Source organism: Herpailurus yagouaroundi, unplaced genomic scaffold (genome assembly GCF_014898765.1).
Source record: "Herpailurus yagouaroundi ecotype Mexico unplaced genomic scaffold, PumYag 205, whole genome shotgun sequence".
In the NCBI taxonomy this organism is placed as follows: domain Eukaryota; kingdom Metazoa; phylum Chordata; class Mammalia; order Carnivora; family Felidae; genus Herpailurus; species Herpailurus yagouaroundi.
Genome location: NW_024412436.1, coordinates 10,333,060 through 10,352,486, shown reverse-complemented (window position 1 = coordinate 10,352,486; position 19,427 = coordinate 10,333,060). Strand labels below are relative to the sequence as shown.

The window sequence follows — 19,427 nt, the reverse complement described above, 5'->3', positions numbered from 1 at the left end:
AAAAATGTACGTATATGTTTTTATACACTTGTGTAAAATGCACATACCCATACAGATATGCTAGTGGAATGCTGTGTTGGGACAAATGTAACATTAAAAAATATTTTCTATAAAAAAAGTAAAAAATAGGGGCGCCTGGGTGACGCAGTCGGTTAAGCGTCCGACTTCAGCCAGGTCACGATCTCGCGGTCCGTGAGTTCGAGCCCCGCGTCGGGCTCTGGGCTGATGGCTCAGAGCCTGGAGCCTGTTTCCGATTCTGTGTCTCCCTCTCTCTCTGCCCCTCCCCCGTTCATGCTCTGTCTCTCTCTGTCCCAAAAATAAATAAACGTTGAAAAAAAAAATTAAAAAAAAAAAAAGTAAAAAATAAAATCTATCCCCAATTTATTATTCTAACCTTGTCTCCTTATCATGGTGGCCAGCGGTCTTTTAAAAACACAAATATTCTGCTTCTCTCTTGCTGAAAACTCTTTAGAACTCCCTATACAGGCTGCAGGAGAAGGTCCAATTTTCTCACATGGCTTGTGAGGACTTTCATAATCTGAACTTCATTTCTCCAGAGGAGACTTCTTTTTTTCTCTGGAGAACTCTATTTCTGCAGTGTATTGTCTTTCGAGTCCTGGGTTGTACCCTGTTGTCTCTGTCTCTGGGTGGTTGGGTACACTGTCTTCATTGTTGTCTTCACTGCTTACCTAACCTCTACCCATTTCCCAAGCCTCAGCTTAGACATCACTTCTCCAAGGAAGCCTTCTGTATCTCCCCACCCCCGCCCCCAGACTTGAGTAAGGTACTCAATTTATGTGATTCCGTAGCGCCCAATATTGGCTCTGTTACAGCATTAGCCATGTTGCATTGTTTATAGGTTTACTTGTCTTTATCCTCTGCAATTTTGTAAGTGCTGAAAGGGCGGGGATTGTGTCCAATTTCCATGCTATCTCCAACTCCCAGAAGAGCATCTCGCAAATAGTGTGTGTTCAATGAATACATGTTCATCCATTTATTCAAAAAAGTACCTATTATATAGTATATTAGACACTGTGGGTAAAGCAGCAAATATAACAAAGTCACACAAAGCTTGTTTTTTGTTGGAAGATTCAGTTAATGACTAAGTACATGTGTAATTTGTTAGATGAGAAGTGCTATGAACAAAATGAAGAAGTGTAAGGGACACAGCATGGGAGTTAGGTCAGGGTTAGGGAAGAGCTCCCCAAACAGTTGGCATTTGGACTGAAACCTGAATCCAATGTTAAGAGTCATGTAGACATCAATGTGAACAACGCTTTTGGCATATGAAACAGTAGGTAACCGGGGAACAGCAAAGAGGCCAGTCTGCAGCTAGGTAACAGTGAACAAAGGGTCAAGTGATAGATGACATCAGAGTCTGGGGCCAAACCACATACTGCTTTTCGGGCCATGGTAACAGTTTTGGATTTTATCCTGAGTGATACAGGAAGCCAAATGAAGGTTTTAAGCTGAGGAGTAATGTGATTTTGCATGTTTTGAAAGGCTCACGCTAGCTTCCCAGTGGACTGTAATTTGGTGGAGGGCACCATGAGAGGGCAGGGAGAGCACATGAAAGGCTCTTACACGTATGGGCTGGAGAGGACACTGGCTTGGACTGGAGTGAGGATGGTGGAAAGGGGTTAGATTTTAGACAGACTTTTTAGATAGAGCCACCAGGAGCTGCCCGTGGATTAGTTGTGGGATGTCAAAGGGAAAGATTCGAGGATGAGGTCAAGGTTTGTGCCTGGGAAGACGGGAAGAGGTGATATTTACTTGACAGGAAAGGACTAGGCAAGGAGCAGGTTGAGACAGGAGTGAGAAACTCAGGGATCCGTTCTTGGATGTCAAATCTAAGATGCCTACTAGTCATCCGAGTGAAGGTATGCTGAAGGCAGCTGGGAATAAGGCCTGGAGTTGAGGCTAAGGGCTTATGGCCAGAGGGCAGAGCAAATGTAAACAGAACTCAGAAGATTCCTGAAAACCAAACCCTGAGGTGCCTCTCCATTTGGGAATCAGGAAGATGAAGATGGAAAAGAGGCTGAGGAGGAGTAGCTAGTGAGGTAGTAGGAAGAGTAAAAAAGCGATAGCCCAAAAGTCAGGTGAAAAAAAGCATTTTGAAGGGGACAACTCTTGTGCTGTTGGTGGGAATGCAAACTGGTGCAGCCACTCTGGTTTCTCAAAAAGCTAATACCAGAACTACCCTATGATCCAGCAATTGCACTACTAGGTGTTTACCCCAAGGATACAAAAACGCAGATTCAAAGGGGTCCAGGTACCCCAGTGTTTATAGCAGTATTATCAACAAAAGCCAAACTATGGAGGGAGACCCAATGTCCATTAACTAGTGAATGGATAAAGAAGATGTGGTGTATATATACACAAAGGAATAATACTCAGCCATCAAAAAGAGTGAAATCTTGCCATTTGCAATGACATGGATGGAGATAGGGTATATTATGCTAAGCAAAATAAGCCAAAGACAAGCACCATATGATTTCACTCATATGTGGAAGCTAAGAAACAAAACATGGACATGTTGAAAGGGGTAAAAAGAGGTAAAAAGTGATTCTTAACGATAGAGAACAAATAGGATTGATGGAGGGAGGTGGGTGGGGGATGGGCTAGATGGGTGATGGGCATTAAGGAGGGCACTTGTTATGATGAGCACTGGGTGTTGTATGTACTGATGAATCACTGAATTCTATCCTGAAACCATTGTTGCACTGTATGTTAACCAATTAGAATTTCAATAAAAAGTAAAAAATAAACTTCAAAAAGAAAAAGTATTTCAAGAATAAGGCCCTGCTAAGTGGTTTCCAATGCTGCTGCCAGGTCATGGAAGATGGCTGAAAATTGGTCACTGGGCTAGCACAGTGGAGGTCATCGAGAACCTTAACAAGAGCAGTTTCCACGGAATATTTGATTAGAGTGCCTTCAAGAGAAAGGGAGGAAAGAGGAAAAAGTGAAACTAGGCAACATTTTTTAGAGTTTTGTTGTAAAAGGGAACATAAAAATCAAATGGTTGGGAGTTGAAGGGTGATAGAGGTCAAGAAAGACTGATTATGAATGACAGCGACATTTCCTTTAAATTCCATGTTTGGGGTTACCTCCTAACGAGGCTTTTTGAGGATTGCACTTCCTATTTCTCGGAATTGCCTATAATGTTTAGTATGCTACCTCAGGAATAACAAGATCAAGAATAACTACTATTAGCTGAAGGTTTACCATGCACCCAGTTTTATTTTAAGCATTTTACATACAATCTCTTATCCAGTTGACACAGCTGCCCTACATTCTAGATTAGAGTACTGAAGCTTGGAAAGGTTCAATGACTTGCTCATGGGTGTGAATACAGGTCCACTTAACTCTACAAAATGTGCCATAGCTTGAATTGTGTCCCCTCAGAAAAGATATGTTGATGTTCTAATTCCCAGTACTCCTTCAGAATGTGACCTTATTTGGAAATAGGGTCATTACAGAGGCAATCAGTTAAGATGAGGTGCTCCTGGAGCAGGGTGGGCCCTGGTGTCCTTACAACAAGTTGGTGTGTGAGGACACAGGGAGAATGCGACATCGTGATGAAGGCAGAGGTTGGGATGATGCAGCTGCAAGCCAAGGGACGGCCAGGTTTACCAGAAAGCCACCAAAGGCTGGGAAGAAGCAATGAAAGATCCCCCTTTGGGATTCAGAGGGATTCTGAATTCATGGCATTCAGAGGGAATTCATGGCTTTGCTGACACCCTGAATGTGGACTTCTAGCCTCCAAAATTGAGACAATAAATTCCTGTTGTTTGAAGCCACCCAGCTAGTGGTAGCCCTAAGGAGTCCTAGGAAATGAATACAACACCATATCACTTCCAACACTAAAATGCATATGTATGTGCTGATTGACCGAAATGAATCTAACGGGAAAAAAAACCCCAGAACTGGAGTTGGCCATTTTGCTATGTGAGATCATAACTGACCTTAGTGGAGCTTAAAACATATCCATTTTTAGGCGGTAAAAAGTACACCTTTCTCTACCCATATACCCATATATTAGTGCATTTATAATTGTTACATCTTCGTAAGGAAGGTATCTACTAGAAAATCTAGAATAAATTTTTGCAGACTGAGAATGGCTCACCGATGAAAATAATATGAATGGTGCTGTTCTGTGACAACCTTGATAAATTTCCAAACTCTGTAGGTGTTTGGATAACTCCAGTCTCGGTGAAATTGTGATAGCAATAGTAGACCCTATGTTTGTCCCATAGTACTAATTCTGGAAGTGCTGAATATAGAAAATGTGCATTTACAAAAGTGTCACTAGGGACATCTAATGCAAAGTCTTGGTTCATCCACTGCTCTGTATCTTCATTATATATTACCACATAAATCTTTTTGTTGACTGTGCATGCAGAGCAGTAACTTAATAACAAGGCAATCTCCAAAGGGTGTCCTGGATACTCAACATTGTGTATAGTTAGTGTATCGGTTGGTGATATATTTAGAAGGCTTTTCAGTTTTTCAGTAGTTATTATTTTCATAAATCTAAGAAGAGGATATCCAAGATAAAGTTCACTTTTGGTCCAGACTGCGAAGATACTTCTTATTTTACTCTGTAACAAAATGGAAAATAAAGATCTTTTGTTTTAGGGATGGTCCTTACAATTCCTGTCTTCTAATTTGCTATATTTAAAAATAAAATGTAGTAACTATTAAGGTTTGACTCTTCGTGTATTTCTGAATAATACTCCAGGCATTGAAATACATTACATGGAAATATGTCATATTATATATATTCATAAATATAAGTTATTTCAGTAATTTTATTCTTTATCTATAGACATAATTAATTTTAATTCCCTTTTAAATCCCCAGAGAATATCAGCCTTCTCTTTTCTTACGTATTTATCCACTCTGGCCAGGAGTGCCTTTTTGATGTTCACTACGGTCAAGATATAAAGACACTTCAAACATGAAGTTATTTTTGGAATTATAGCTTCCTTGGATATGAGATCAAGAGAAGAGAGAACTTAAAACTTTGGATCAATACTACCCTTTTATGAACACAGGCTGTTAGAGAGACTGCTGTGTCTGAAATTCAGTGGGCCTAATTTCATTTTGCAAGCCAAGATCCCTCTTCTCCCCTGTCTCTTCTTCCCAATTGTTTCTAATTCTTAGAGATTTTTACTTAATATGTAACTTCTATTTCCATGACTGTCAAAAGGAGTCTCTTGGGCACATAGTGATAAAATGTCGACACTACCCAAGCAATCTACACATTCAATGCAACCCCTATCAAAATAACACCAGCATTCTTCACAGAGCTAGAACAAACAATCCTAAAACTTGTATGGAACCAGAAAAAACTCTGAATAGCCAAAGCAATCTTGAAAAAGAAAAGCAAAGCTGGAGGCATCACAATTCAAGACTACAAATAGTGCTACAAAGCTGTCATCATCAAGACAGTATGGTACTGGCACAAGAACAGACACAATGGAACAGAATTAGAGAACCCAGAAATGGACCCACAAACGTATGGCCAACTAATCTTTGACAAAGCAGGAAAGAATATCCAATGGAAAAAAGACAGTCTCTTCAGCAAGTGGTGCTGGGAAAACTGGACAGCGACATGCAGAAGAATGAACCTGGACCACTTTCTTACACCATACACTCAAATCCATAAACTCAAAATGGATGAAAGACCTAAACATAAGACAGGAAGCCATCAAAAGCCTTGAGGAGAAAACAAGCAACAACCCCTTTGACCTCAGCTGCAGCAACTTCTTACTTGACATTTCTCCAAAGGTAAGGAAAACAAAAGCAAAAATGAACTATAGGGACCTCATCAAGATATAAAGTTTCTGCACAGCAAAGGAAACAATCAGCAAAACTAAAAGGCAACCGAAGGAATGGGAAAAGAAATTTGTAAATGACATATCAGATAAAGGGTTAGTATTCAAAATCTATAAAGAACTTATCAAACTCAACACCCCCCCCCAAAAAAAACAATCCAGTGAAGAGATGGGCAAAAGACACGAATAGATGCTTCTCCAAAGACGACATCCAGATGGCTGACAGACACATGAAAAAATCCTCAACATCATCCATCATTGGAGAAATACAAATCAAAACCACAATGAGATATCACCTCACACCTGTCAGAATGGCTAACATGAACAACTCGGGCAACAACAGATGTTGGCGAGGATGCAGAGAAAGAGGACAACTTTTGCGCTGCTGGTGGGAATGCAAAGTGGTGCAGCCACTCTGGAAAACAGTACGGAGGTTCCTCAAAAACTTAAAAATAGAACTACCCTATGACCCAGCAATTGCACTACTAGGTATTTATCCAAAGGATACATGTATGCTGATTTGAAGGGACACATGCACCCTTCAATGTTTATAGCAGCACTATCAACAATGTTGATATATATGTCAACAATATATATACTCCAATATGTATAATGGAGTATTACCCGGCAATCAAAAAGAATGAAATCTTGCCATTTGCAACTACGTAGATGGAACTGGAGGGTATTGTGCTAAGTGAAATAAGTCAGTAAGAGAAAGACAAATCTATGATTTCACTCATATGTGGAATTTAAGATCCAAAACAGATGAACAGAAGGGAAGGGAAGCAAAATTAATATAAAAACAAGGAGGGAGACAAACCATAAGAGACTCTTAAATACAGAGAAAAAACTGAGGGTTGCTGACAGGGTTTGGGTGGGAGGAAGGGCTAAAGAGGTGAGGGGCATTAAGGAGGGCACTTGTTGGGATGAGCACTGGGTTCTTATATGTAAGTGATGAATCACTAAATTTTATTCCTGAAATTATTACTACACTATATGTTAATTAATTTGTATTTAAACTTTAAAAATTTTTTTTAAAAAATAAGAAAAAAATAAAAACTTAAAAAAAAAGTCTAGAGCTTGTGTTGCTTAAATGAGTGTGAGATGATCTTCCAAGAGTAAATATATTAGCAACAAAGTGATGAGCCTCTCATAGAAAAGACCCAAGGTTATGCGCATTCTTGGCAGAGGGATGGGAAGAGGAATCCATCATAAATATGACATATGGGAATTCCAAGGAGCCTCAGCCATGGAATGAGTTTTTACCCACCCACAAACTTTCCCATAGACCTTCACCTAGTGCATAGGTGTAGTAAGCCAAAGGTCTTGGGACAAGGCCAGGGAGCTGAGAGATCCCCTTGAGGCATTCAGGGACTCTCCCAAAAATAAAGCAGTAATCCTCTGAAGACAGGGAGGGGGCAGGCTGCAAGGCAGCAAAGTTGAGAGAAATCCATCTGTACTCTGGATTCTCAGCTACCATAGGCTGGGAGTGGGATACGGGGGTTGAGAGACTCTCCCTCTGAGACATGCTTGGCCTTTACAAAGTGTAAGGCAGCCTCCCTGCCACAACTGGGGACAGGGAAGCATGAGAGAGAGAGAGAGAGAGAGAGAGAGAGAGAGAGAGAGAGAGAGAGAGAGAGAGAGAGAGAGAGAGAGAGAGAGAGAGAGAGAGAGAGAGAGACAGAGAGAGAGAGAGAGAGAGAGAGAGAGAGAGAGAGAAAGAGAAAGATCTCCCAATGCCTGAAAATCCCAGGGCAGATGAGGAAAGAGAATTCTTTAGTGATCAAAAAGCTGGCAGCTAGACTATAAAGCAGAGACAGCTGTCCTCGAGTTTGGAAAGGTGGTGGGCCAGTTGTAAAGTATGAAGAGATCCCTGGAATCTTGTCAGTGCAAAGAGCCCAAGTATGGCTAAAGAGGTAATAACTGATAAAAATGCTGAAGGACCTACTGGAAAAGATCGGCAACGTGAGTACAGAGATGGGGAATTTCAGCTGAGATATGTAAATGATAAAAAAGAACAAAGTGAAAATGTTAGAAATAAAAAAAATATGACATCAGGAATAAAAAAATTATTAGACACATTCAAGAGTAAAGTGGGAAAAGCTGAGGGGCTGTGAGCTTGAAGACAGGTTAATATACAAACTGAAATACAAAGAAAGAAGTAAACACAAAATGAACAGACTGAGGTCTGTGGGACAATATTAAATGGTGTCATATATGCATTTTTAAACCCCTAGAAGGAGAGGAAAAACAGAATGGTGCAGAAGAAATATTTGAAGAGATAATGTCCAAGAACATCCCCAAATTAATGACTGACATAATCCCAGAAACCCAAGAGACTCAGTTGAACCACAAACAGGATACATACAAAGGAAATCACACCTAACTACTAATGAATAATACATAATAAAAATGCTGAAGACCAAAGATAACGTGCAAATTCTAAAAGCAGCGACAGATAAAAAGACACATTGTATATGTGAGAACAATGGCATGAATGATGGCTGACTTCTTCCCCAAAATGATAGAGGCCATAAGATAATGGAACGATGTCATCATAAATTGCTTTAAAAACAACAAAACCCAGCTGTCATCCTATAATTCTGTATTCAGTGAAAAATACCCTTCAAAAATGAAGGCCAAAAAATAAAGACACCTTTATACAGACAAATGCTGAGAGAACTTGTTGTATAGGAAAATTCAAAGATATTCCTCAGGCAGAAGGGAAATGGATTCAGGAGCAACTCTGGATATGCAAACAGAAATGAAGCATGCCTGGGAGAATATATCTATAAAGACTTATTTTGCCATCAGTTTATACCTATATATCTATATATCTTTATGACAATTGACTATTAATTCATTTATTTACTTTTTTTTTTTTTTGAGAGAGAGAGAGAGAGCACACAAAGTAGGGTAGGGGCAGAGAGAGAGGGAGAGAGAGAATCCCTGTGCTGTCAGCACAGAGCCCAAGGTGGGGCTCGAACTCACAAACCATGAGATCATGACCTGAGCCGAAATCAGTCTGCCGCTTAACTGACTGAGCCACCCAGGCCCCCTGAAAATTGACCTTTTTAAAGGAAAAATAGTAACAATATATTTTGAAATTTATAGCATATTTAGAAGTAAAATATGAGATAAGAATATAAAGGGTGGGAGGGATATAAATGGAACCATACAGTCATAAGTTTCTTACACTGTTGTTAAGTATATACTAATTGAAATTAGACTCTGATAAATTAAAGATGATTATTATGGGGCACCTGGGTGGCTCAGTCTGTTGTGCATCAGATTCTTGGTTTTGGCTCAGGTCATAATCCCACAGTTCATGACACTGAGCACTGCATTGGGCTCTGCACTGACAGCAGGAAGCCTGCTTGGGATTCTCTCTCTTTCCCTCTCTCTCTGCCCCTTCCCCACTCATGCATGTGCACGTGCATACACTCTCTCTTAAAATAAATAAATAGCCTTAACAAAAAGATTGTTGTACAGCCAAGTGCAATCACTACAAAGAAGATCTTGAATAAAAAAAAAAATGAACACAGTTGAAAACAGAGACACTGGAAAAAACATGATTCCTTCAGAGGACAAGAAGAGAGAAACAAAGGAACAAAGAACATGTGGGGTTACTAGAAAAGAAATACCAAGATGGTAGACTTAACTCCAACCATAGCAGTAGTTATGTTAAATCTAGGTGGACTGAATACTATAATTTTTAAAATATTTTTTAAAATGTTTATTTATTTTTGAGAGAGAGACAGAGACAGAGACAGAGTGCAAACAGGGGAGGGGCAGAGAGAAAGGGAGATACAGAATCTGAAGCAGGCTCCAGGCTTTGAGTGGTCAGAATAGAGCCTTACATGGAGCTCGAACTCGTGAACTCGTGAACTCGTGACCTCACGAGATCATGACCTGAGCCGAAGTCAGACGCTTAACCAACTGAGCCACCCAGGTGCCCCTGAATACTATAATTTTAAAGCATATATTGTCACATTGGAGAAGAAGCAAGATTGCAGTTTATAAGAAGTATGAAGTCACAGACAGATTGATCGTAAAAGGATAAAAATAATGCACCATAGAAGCATGAAACATAAGAAAGCTAGTGCATACCCTCTAGAAGAGTTTAGATAATAAAAGATTGGACACACCCAATGTTGGTGAGATGTGGAACGAAATGAAAAAAAAACTGCCATAAATATTTTATGTTTTAATTACTATAGCCTTGTAATAAATTTTGATGTATGATAGAAGAAATACTTTGCTACCCAACCATTCCAACTCTCAGCTCTTTACTCTTTGATATGTATTTTAGAATCAGTGTACTGAGCTCCACAAAGTAACATTGGGAGTTTGACTGGAACAGCGTCAAATCTATAGATAAATCTGGGAAGAATTGAAAAGCTTAAAATATTCTTTATTCTAATCCATGAACATGATATAGCTATGTATTCGGATCTAAAAAAAATTAATATTTTTGATAATATTTTATTTTTGTCTCAAACAAGATCTCGTACATTTTTAATGGCATTTGTTTTTGGAAATCTGGAAAATTTTTTGGTTCTCTCTTGAATTTCCATATGACTTTTAGAATCAGCTTCTCAATTTCTATTAGAAGCCTACTGGGATTTTAACTGATGTGTGCTGAATTTCTCAAGCATTGACACCTTAACAGAGTCTTCTCACCCATGAACAGATCTCTCCACTTAAGTCTTTTATTTCACCAGTAATATTTTGTAATGTGTGTGTGTGTGTGTGTGTGTGTGTGTGTGTGTGTGTGTTATGTGTAGTGTGTGTGGTGGTATCATTTTTTTAAGCTTTTAAATTCCAGTGAGTTAACACACAGTGTAATATTAGTTTCAGGTGTACAATATAGTGATTCAACACTTCCGTATATCACCCAGTGCTCATCCCTCCTTAATCCCCATCATCTATTTCCATCACCCCTCCACCCACCTCTCTTCTGGTGACCATAAGTTTGTTCTCTATAGTTAAGAGTCTGTTTCTTGGTTTGCCTCTCCTTCTCTTCCCTTTGCTTGTTCGTTTTGTTCCTTAAATTGCACATGAGTGAAATCATACGGTTATTTGTGTTTTGTAGTCTTTAAGTGTGTATACACTTGCACATCTTTTGTCAGAATCATCCCTAAGCACTTAATATTTTATAATGTACTATAAATAGTATTTCTTAAAGTTTCGATTTATTATTGTTCATTTTTATGCTTGTATATTTCCTATGCAAAATTAAATTGCATATTTCATATGGAAATAAAATTGAGTTTTTATATTGATCTTGTAAACTGCAATCTTAGTAAACATATTTATTAGCCCTGATGGGTTTCTTGTATATTCTGTAACCTTTTCTACATCTAATGATGCTGTTTGGTAATAAAGACAGTTTCACTCTTCCTTTCCAATGTACGTGCCTTTGTTTCTTGACTCATTGCACCTACTAGAATGGCCAGCACAATGTTGAATAGAAGTAATAGGAGCACACATTCTTGCCTTGTTCCTTATTTTAAGCAAGGAAGGCAAGAAAAAAAAAAAAGAAAGAAAGAATATATAGTGTTAATAGAAAATAGATACCAAAATGGTAGACTTAAACCCAACCACAGCAATAACTGCATTAAATCTAAGTGGGCTAGTCTTTTACCATCATGTGCAATGTTAGCCATTGATTTTATATGAGTGTCCTGTGTTAAGTTGAAGAAATTCCTTCTTATTCCTATTTTGCTGATTGTTAAAATCAATTGTGTATATTGGATGTTGTCAAGTGCTTTTCTGTGTCTATTGAAATGATCATATGGTTTTTCTTTTGTTGTTTTCTAATATGGTAAATCGTGTTGATTGATTTTCTAATGTAAACCACTCTTTCATTCCTGAACTAAAACCCTACCTGTGCATGATATATTTTCCTTTCTATATATTGTTGGATCTAGTTTGCTAAAATTTTGCCTAGAAGTTTAAAATTTTGTTTATGAGAGATATTGCTATGTAGTTTTATATTTTTCTAATATGTTATTCTTGGTTGTAGTATCAGACAAGCTGCTCCATGGAATCAATTGAAAAGTATTACTCCCTCTTCAATTTTCTGAAGTTTAGAACTGGCATCATTTATTTTTAAAATATATAGCAGGACACTGATGAAATCCTCCTGGCCTGGAGGTTTCTTTGTGGGAAGATTTTTAAATAACAAATTCAATTTCTTTGATTGATGTAAGAGTATTCATGTCATCTGTTTCTTCTTTAGTTTTTTTTTAATGTTTATTCTTTTTTTTAATTTTTTTTATTTAAAAAAAATTTTTTTAACATTTATTCATTTTTGAGAGACAGAGAGAGACAGAGCATGAGTGGGGAAGGGGCAGAGAGAGGGAGACACAGAATCGGAAGCAGGCTCCAGGCTCTGAGCCATCAGCCCAGAGCCTGACGCGGGGGCTCGAACTCACGGACCGCGAGATCGTGACCCAAGCTGAAGTCAGCTGCTTAACCGACTGAGCCACCCAGGCGCCCCTAATGTTTATTCTTAAAAGAGAAAGACAGAGCATGAATGGGGGAGGGGCAGAGATAGAGAGGGAGACACAGAATCTGAAGCTGGCTCCAGGCTCTGAGCTGAGAGCACAGAGCCCAACGTGGGGCTCAAACTCACGAACTGCAAGATCATGACCTGAGCCAAAGTTGGACGCTTACCCAACTGAGCCACCCAGGCACCCCATCATCTGTTTCTTCTTAAGGAGGCTTTGGTAGTTTGTGTCTTTCAAGTAACTTGTCCATTTTATGGTTTTGAATGTGTTTTAGATTCTTTTTAACTTTGTATTTACAGTTGTTTGTAACATTGTTTTACTGTCTTTTTAGCAGCAGCAGACTTTGCACCAATTCCACTTCTTTCAGTCTCAATATTGGCAATTTGTGTCTTCTCTTTTTTGTTTTATCCTCAGTCAGTCTGGCTAAAGACTTGCCAATTTTATGGATCTTCTCAATGAATCAGCTTTTTGGTTTTGTTGATTTTCTCTGTAGGTTTTCTGTTTTCATTTTGTTTTGTTTTTCTTAATGCCATTAATTTACCCAATGATTTTTTTTTTTATTTCCTTTCTTCTGTTTACTTTTGGTTGAAATCATTTCTGGTTTCTTAAAGTGGAAGCAGAGATCATGGATTTGAGATATTTCTTCTTTTGTAATATAGAGGATTAATATTATAAATTTCCCTCTAAGTATCTCTTCAGTAGCATCCCACCAATTTTGACATATTCTGTTTCCATTGTCTTTCAGTTCAAAACAGTTTGTTTCTTTCAGTTTAAAAAGTGTTTATTTATTTTGAGAGAGAGAAAGCGTGAGCAGTGGAGGGGCATAGAGAGAGGGGGGGGGGGAGAGAGAATCCCAAGCAGGCTCCACACTGTCAGTGCAGAGCCCAACACAGGGCCCTAACTCATGGACCCTGAGATCATGACCTGTGCTGAAATCAAGAGTCTGATGCTTAGCCAACTGAGTCACCCAGGTGCCCATAGTTCAAAACACTTTCTAATTCGTTTTTAAAATTTGTTCTTTCTTGGGGCGCCTGGGTGGCGCAGTCGGTTAAGCGTCCGACTTCAGCCAGGTCACGATCTCGCGGTCCGTGAGTTCGAGCCCCGCGTCAGGCTCTGGGCTGATGGCTCAGAGCCTGGAGCCTGTTTCCGATTCTGTGTGTCCCTCTCTCTCTGCCCCTCCCCCGTTCATGCTCTGTCTCCCTCTGTCCCAAAAATAAATAAACGTTGAAAAAATAAATAAATAAATAAATAAAATTTTGTTCTTTCTTTAAAATATATTACAAAGCTGTAGTAATCAAGACAGTATGGTATAAGCCCCAAAATAGACATAGATCAATGGAACAGAATAGAAAACTCAGAAATGAATCCACAGCTATATGGACTATTAATCTTTGACAAAGCAGGAAAGAATATCCAATGCAAAAAAACCCAGTCTCTTCATCAAATGGTGTTGAGAAAACTGGACAGTGACATGCAGAAGAATGAACTTGGACCACTTTCTTATACCACACACAAAAATAAATTTAAAATGAGGACCTAAATGTGGAACAGGAAACCATTAGAATCCTAGAGGAGAACACGGGCAGTAACCTCTTTTACATTGGCATAGCAACTTCTTACTAGATAGGTCTCTTAAGGCAAGAGAAACAAAAGCAAAAATAAACTATTGGGACTTTATCAAAATAAAAACCTCTGCAGAGCCAAGGAAACAATAAGTAAAACTAAAAGATAACCTATGGAATGGGAGAGGATATTTGCAAATGACATATCTGATAAAGTGTTAGTATCCAAAATATCTAAAGAACTTATCAAACTCAACATCCAAAAAACAAATAATCCAGTGAAGAAATGGGCAAAAGACATGAATAGACACTTCTCCAAAGAAGACATCCAGATGGCCAAACTCCACATGAAAAAATGCTCAACATCAGTTATTATCAGGGAAATACAAATCAAAACCACAATGAGATACCACCTCACACCTGTCAGAATGGCTAACATTAAGAACTCAGGCAACAACAGATGTTGGCGAGGCTGCAGAAAAAGAGGCTCTCTTTTGCATTGTTGGTGGGAATGCAAGCTGGTGCAGCCACTGTGGAAAACAGTATGGAGGTTCCTCAAAAAATTAAAAATAGAACTACCGTATGCCCCAGCAATTGCACTACTAGGTATCTATCCAAGGGATACAGGTGTGCTGTTTTGAAGGGGCATATGCACCCCAATGTTTACAGCAGCGCTACCAACAGTAGCCAAAGTATGGGAAGAGCCCAAATGTCCATCGATGGATGAATGGATAAAGAAGACGTGGTGTATATATACAATGGAGTATTACTTGGCAATCAAAAAGAATGAAATCTTGCCATTTGCAACTACGTGGATAGAACTAGAGGGTATTATGCTAAATGAATTAGTCAGAGAAAGACAAATATCATGTGACTTCACTCATGTTAAGACTTTAAGATCCAAAACACATGAACGGAAGGGAAGGGAAGCAAAAGTAATATAAAAACAGGGAGGGGGACAAAACAGACTCTTAAATATGGAGAACAAACAGAGGGTTGCTGGAGAGGCTGTGGGAGGGGGGATGGGCTAAATGGGTAAGGGGCATTAAGGAATCTACTTCTGAAATCATGGTTGCACTATATGCTAACTAACTTGGGTGTAAATTAAAAAATAAAAATTTTATGGGCGCCTGGGTGGCGCAGTCGGTTAAGCGTCCGACTTCAGCCAGGTCACGATCTCGCGGTCCGCGAGTTCGAGCCCCACGTCGGGCTCTGGGCTGATGGCTCGGAGCCTGGAGCCTGTTTCCGATTCTGTGTCTCCCTCTCTCTCTGCCCCTCCCCCGTTCATGCTCTGTCTCTCTCTGTCCCAAAAATAAATAAACGTTGAAAAAAAAATTAAAAAAAAAATAAAAATTTTAAAAATTAAAAAACAATGGGCAGAAGACATGAATAGACAGTTCTTCACAGAAAACACGCCAATGGCCAACAGACACATGAAAAGATGCTCAACATCACTTATCATCAGGGAAATGCAAATCAAAACTACAAGGAGATATCACCTCACACCTGTCAGAATGTCTAAAATATTTTATTCACTATATTGTCAAAAAGAAAAGTTAATCCAATTTTGAGAGCACATGATATCTTTGGGTAAAATAGTTTTTTGGGCCTTTTGCCCACATCGAGGTAAAACAAAACTCTCATAATACAATTAAATGACTCTGCATAATAACAACCAAGATTTATTTCATTCTTTGTTGTTGGAAATGCATCTCTAAACAGACGCTTCTGCAAATTTAGGTTAGGAAGATGGTTTTACTTACCACCAAAAATAAAATAGCTCTGCAAAATCTGCATAGTATAGTCTCTTTTATATCATGGAATTAAGTGATATGGTGAATTTGTCTAAATGTGTAAGTCTAATATACATATATGTATATAATCTTTTACTAACCTTTAATAAATGTCTGGCCCAACACCATTTTCTTGAGGTAATGCCAATAATTCCACCATCAGGAAGATTTTCATTTCTTCCCAGTCTTTTGAACGCAGTAAAAGTTTTGATGTAAAGAATACCATTTATTAGAAAAAATATTCCATCCCATGATATGTTCACATCAGACACGTTGTGTCTCTCATCGTCAGTCAAAATGTTTGGAAGCACTCTGATTCTGGTCCAAGTACGGAATGAATCATTTGTTTGAAAGGTCTCCATATCAGCTACCACCACAACCGATGAAAGAACACAAGTAGCCCAGGCTAATATTAACTGACTACCTTGCGGTGAAGTGATTGGTAAAGAGTCAGGAATCTCGGGCATTGTCAACAAAGGGAAGGTCAGCAGGAAAAGAACATCTGCAATAAAGCAGTCTTGAAAAGCCACTTGATTTCCTTTAATTTCCTTTAGCACATCATCTGTTGTCATTGGCACTGAAATATGCCAGGTCCTAAGAAGAAGAATATGAAAATTAAAAATATAAATATTAAATATAAAAAATTATGTATATAAAATATTAGAATTAAGTGTAGAAATTATAAACATAGAATGTATAAAAATGTAATGGCCTCTCTTCTCATACGTTTTGTACACTACTGACATTTATCATCTTTAAAAAAATTTTATTTTTATCAACATAAATCCGGGTGAAACAAATTAAATAGCACTAAAAGGCTACCCCTGCCCCATTTCTCCACATTCTTCACTCTTGTTCCCAAAGGAAAACAATCTGGACTCTTACAGCTCTCTCATTTGCAGTGTGTCTCCAAATTCTCAAATATTTTTATGCTTCTCTCTTAATATATAATTTTTACACATTATCTATTGGCTTCTTATATGACAGATGAAGATGTATTGCTCATAAAGTTTAACTACCCATACGTCTCTTCTCCAACATCACAGTGTTTATCTAAACCTATAGGGTTTACATTGTTTTACTATGTAAATATTGTTTACTACTGAGCCAGTTATTGTACTATAATTACATCTTCACATATACACCTATATATTCATAATCCTTCTCCTAGAGTTAATAATTATTTGATTTTGAAAATCTGTTGTTTCCTAAGTGTGCCAGGAGGTGAAATGGTGCTTCCTAATATTTTCCATGTGGTAAAGACAGGTCATCTAGTACTTGTTCATTTCATAACTCTCTGGGCTGAAGGCACCATGTTCTCAGTCCAGAGCTTTGATCTTTCTGGTTTGGCTAAAGCACATCCTTCAGTACCTCTCTGTGAAAGCATAAAATTGAACATAAAAAATATATATGAATGTGAAATATGAACATACATTCATGTATATGTGAATAGAAAATATATGAACATAAAATTTTAAGACCCCCGAATATCTGAAAATATTTTACACACCTACTGGATAAATTAGGCAGAGACTTCAGAGCTCTGAGGGCATCTTCTCCCTTCTTTTTGTATTAAAGTTTACTAATGAAAAGCCAGATGATACACTGATTCTTGCTATTATTTAAATGGGTTGCCTTTCTTTAAGATTTTAGGATCTCCCCCTTTTCTTCTTGGTATTCTATTATTCAACAGGGCTGGGTCTATCTTTTGAGTGGACATACAGAGGAATTTGTGAAAACAAGCATTCTACCATGAATCTCAGAAGTCGTGAAAAATTCCCAGGAGAGTTTCTTAGCAGGACAATCGAGGAGATGTCGGGTTGTAGATGTTCAGTGAACATCTCTTGAGTTTTCTATGTCCTCAGTGAATACATACCTGGGTGATGGCATTCTGCCCACTCGGACTGTGGTCCTGGCAGGTCAAGGCAGCCCATGTTGGGGCATTTGTAGGGTTATCACCAAATCACCATGCTGCCATGACACTCAATGCAATTACTGTTTTTGGCAAGCCACACTACTGACTCGGTAACATCAATTTCAAGTACGATTTCTAAAATCATCATGGGGTGCCTGGGTGGCTCATTGGTTAAGCATCTGACTCTTGATTTCAGCTCAGGTCATGATCTCATGGTTTGTGAGTTCAAGCCCCACCTCAGGCTCTGCACTAACAGTGCACAGCCTGCCTGGGATTCTCTCTCTCTCCCTCTCTCTTTGCCCCTTCCCCACTTTCTCTCTCTCTCTCTCTCTCTCTCAAAATAAATAAATAAACATAAAAAATCATCAGTACCATTTTGTTACATTGTCATATATATACACACACACATATATATATAAATATAAATATATTATTCTATATATAATAATAATTTCATATGTGTATAGCCCCATTATAACTAAGCATCAGTGACTATTATGTTTGAATGGATAACTTCCTATCTACAAGGCCTAGAAAGGAGCCAGCACTCAAGGCCTAGCTAAGACATACTGAGCATTTCAATTTTCTTTTTCCTTATTTTTTTTTTTTTACTGCCTTTATTTTTCTTTCTTTCTTTCTTTCTTTTTTTTTTTAATTTTATTTTTCAATGTTTATTTATTTTTGGGACAGAGAGAGACAGCATGAACGGGCGAGGGGCAGAGAGAGAGGAAGACACAGAATCGGAAACAGGCTCCAGGCTCTGAGCCATCAGCCCAGAGCCCGACGCGGGGCTCGAACTCCCGGACCGCGAGATCGTGACCTGGCTGAAGTCGGACGCTTAACCGACTGCGCCACCCAGGCGCCCCAAAAATGTATCTTTTATAAGGATAACCTTTCCTAAACCTTGATCCTAAACCATCATGTGGATGGTATTTTATGGCATCCAAGGCAATATTAAAAAAAAAATATATATATATTATATATATATATATATATTATATATATATAAAAACAAGGAGAGGACAAAACAGAAGAGACTCATATATATGGAGAACAAACTGAGGGTTACTAGAGGGGTTGTAGGAGGGGGGATGGGCTAAATGGGTAAGGGGCATTAAGGAATCTACTCCTGAAATCATTGTTTCACTACATGCTAACTAATTTGGATGTAAAGTAAAAAAAAAAAAAATGAACCTCTAATATTATATATACACATATTTTCTTTGTGTTTCTTTAAAAATGCCACATATTTAGGGGACACCTCGGTGGCTCAGTCAGTTGAGCATCTGACTTCGGCTCAGGTCATGATCTCACAGTTCATGGGTTTGAGCCCCGTGTCAGACTCTGTGCTGTCAGCTCAGAGCCTGGAGCCTGCTTCGGATTCTGTGTCTCCCTCTCTCTCTCTCTGTCCCTCCCCTACTCATCTTCTGTCTCATTCTGTCTCTCGAAAATAAATAAACATTAAAAAAATTTTAAAAACCACACATTTAATAATTTTATTATGAATGTATCATATATACAAAAAGAGTATATGATACACACACACATTTAAAGAATAATACTGAGATGAACATCTGTGTATTAATCACCTAGATCAAGAATCAGAACGCTACCCATACCTTAGAAATGCTCCATGTCTCTCCTTCCTCCACTCCTACCTGCTTACACATAAACACTCGCCTGATTTTGTGTTTGCGCTTGTGTTCACATTCCTGTGCTTTTTAAAAATTAGTTTTGGATACATAGACTCTCAGAGGTTTTCCAGGGAAGATGGTGGTGTAGGAGGCCGCTGGGCTCACCAC

The 19,427-nt window shown here is 38.5% G+C and overlaps 1 protein-coding gene across 2 annotated transcripts in view; it reads right to left on the bottom strand.

The window, feature by feature from the left end:
• The window catches only part of CATSPERE (catsper channel auxiliary subunit epsilon), a 196,699-nt gene that overhangs the window by 61,585 nt on the left and 115,687 nt on the right, over positions 1-19,427 (bottom strand). For both annotated transcript variants that reach the window (XR_005783631.1, XM_040451860.1), the window contains exons 9-10: positions 15,812-16,304; positions 4,127-4,601 (exon numbers count right to left, since the gene is read on the bottom strand). Coding sequence is in view for 1 of the 2 variants with exons in the window: in XM_040451860.1 (XP_040307794.1) it covers positions 4,127-4,601; positions 15,812-16,304 (968 nt within the window). In the remaining variant the exon portion in view is untranslated. The remainder of the gene's footprint in view (positions 1-4,126; positions 4,602-15,811; positions 16,305-19,427) is intronic.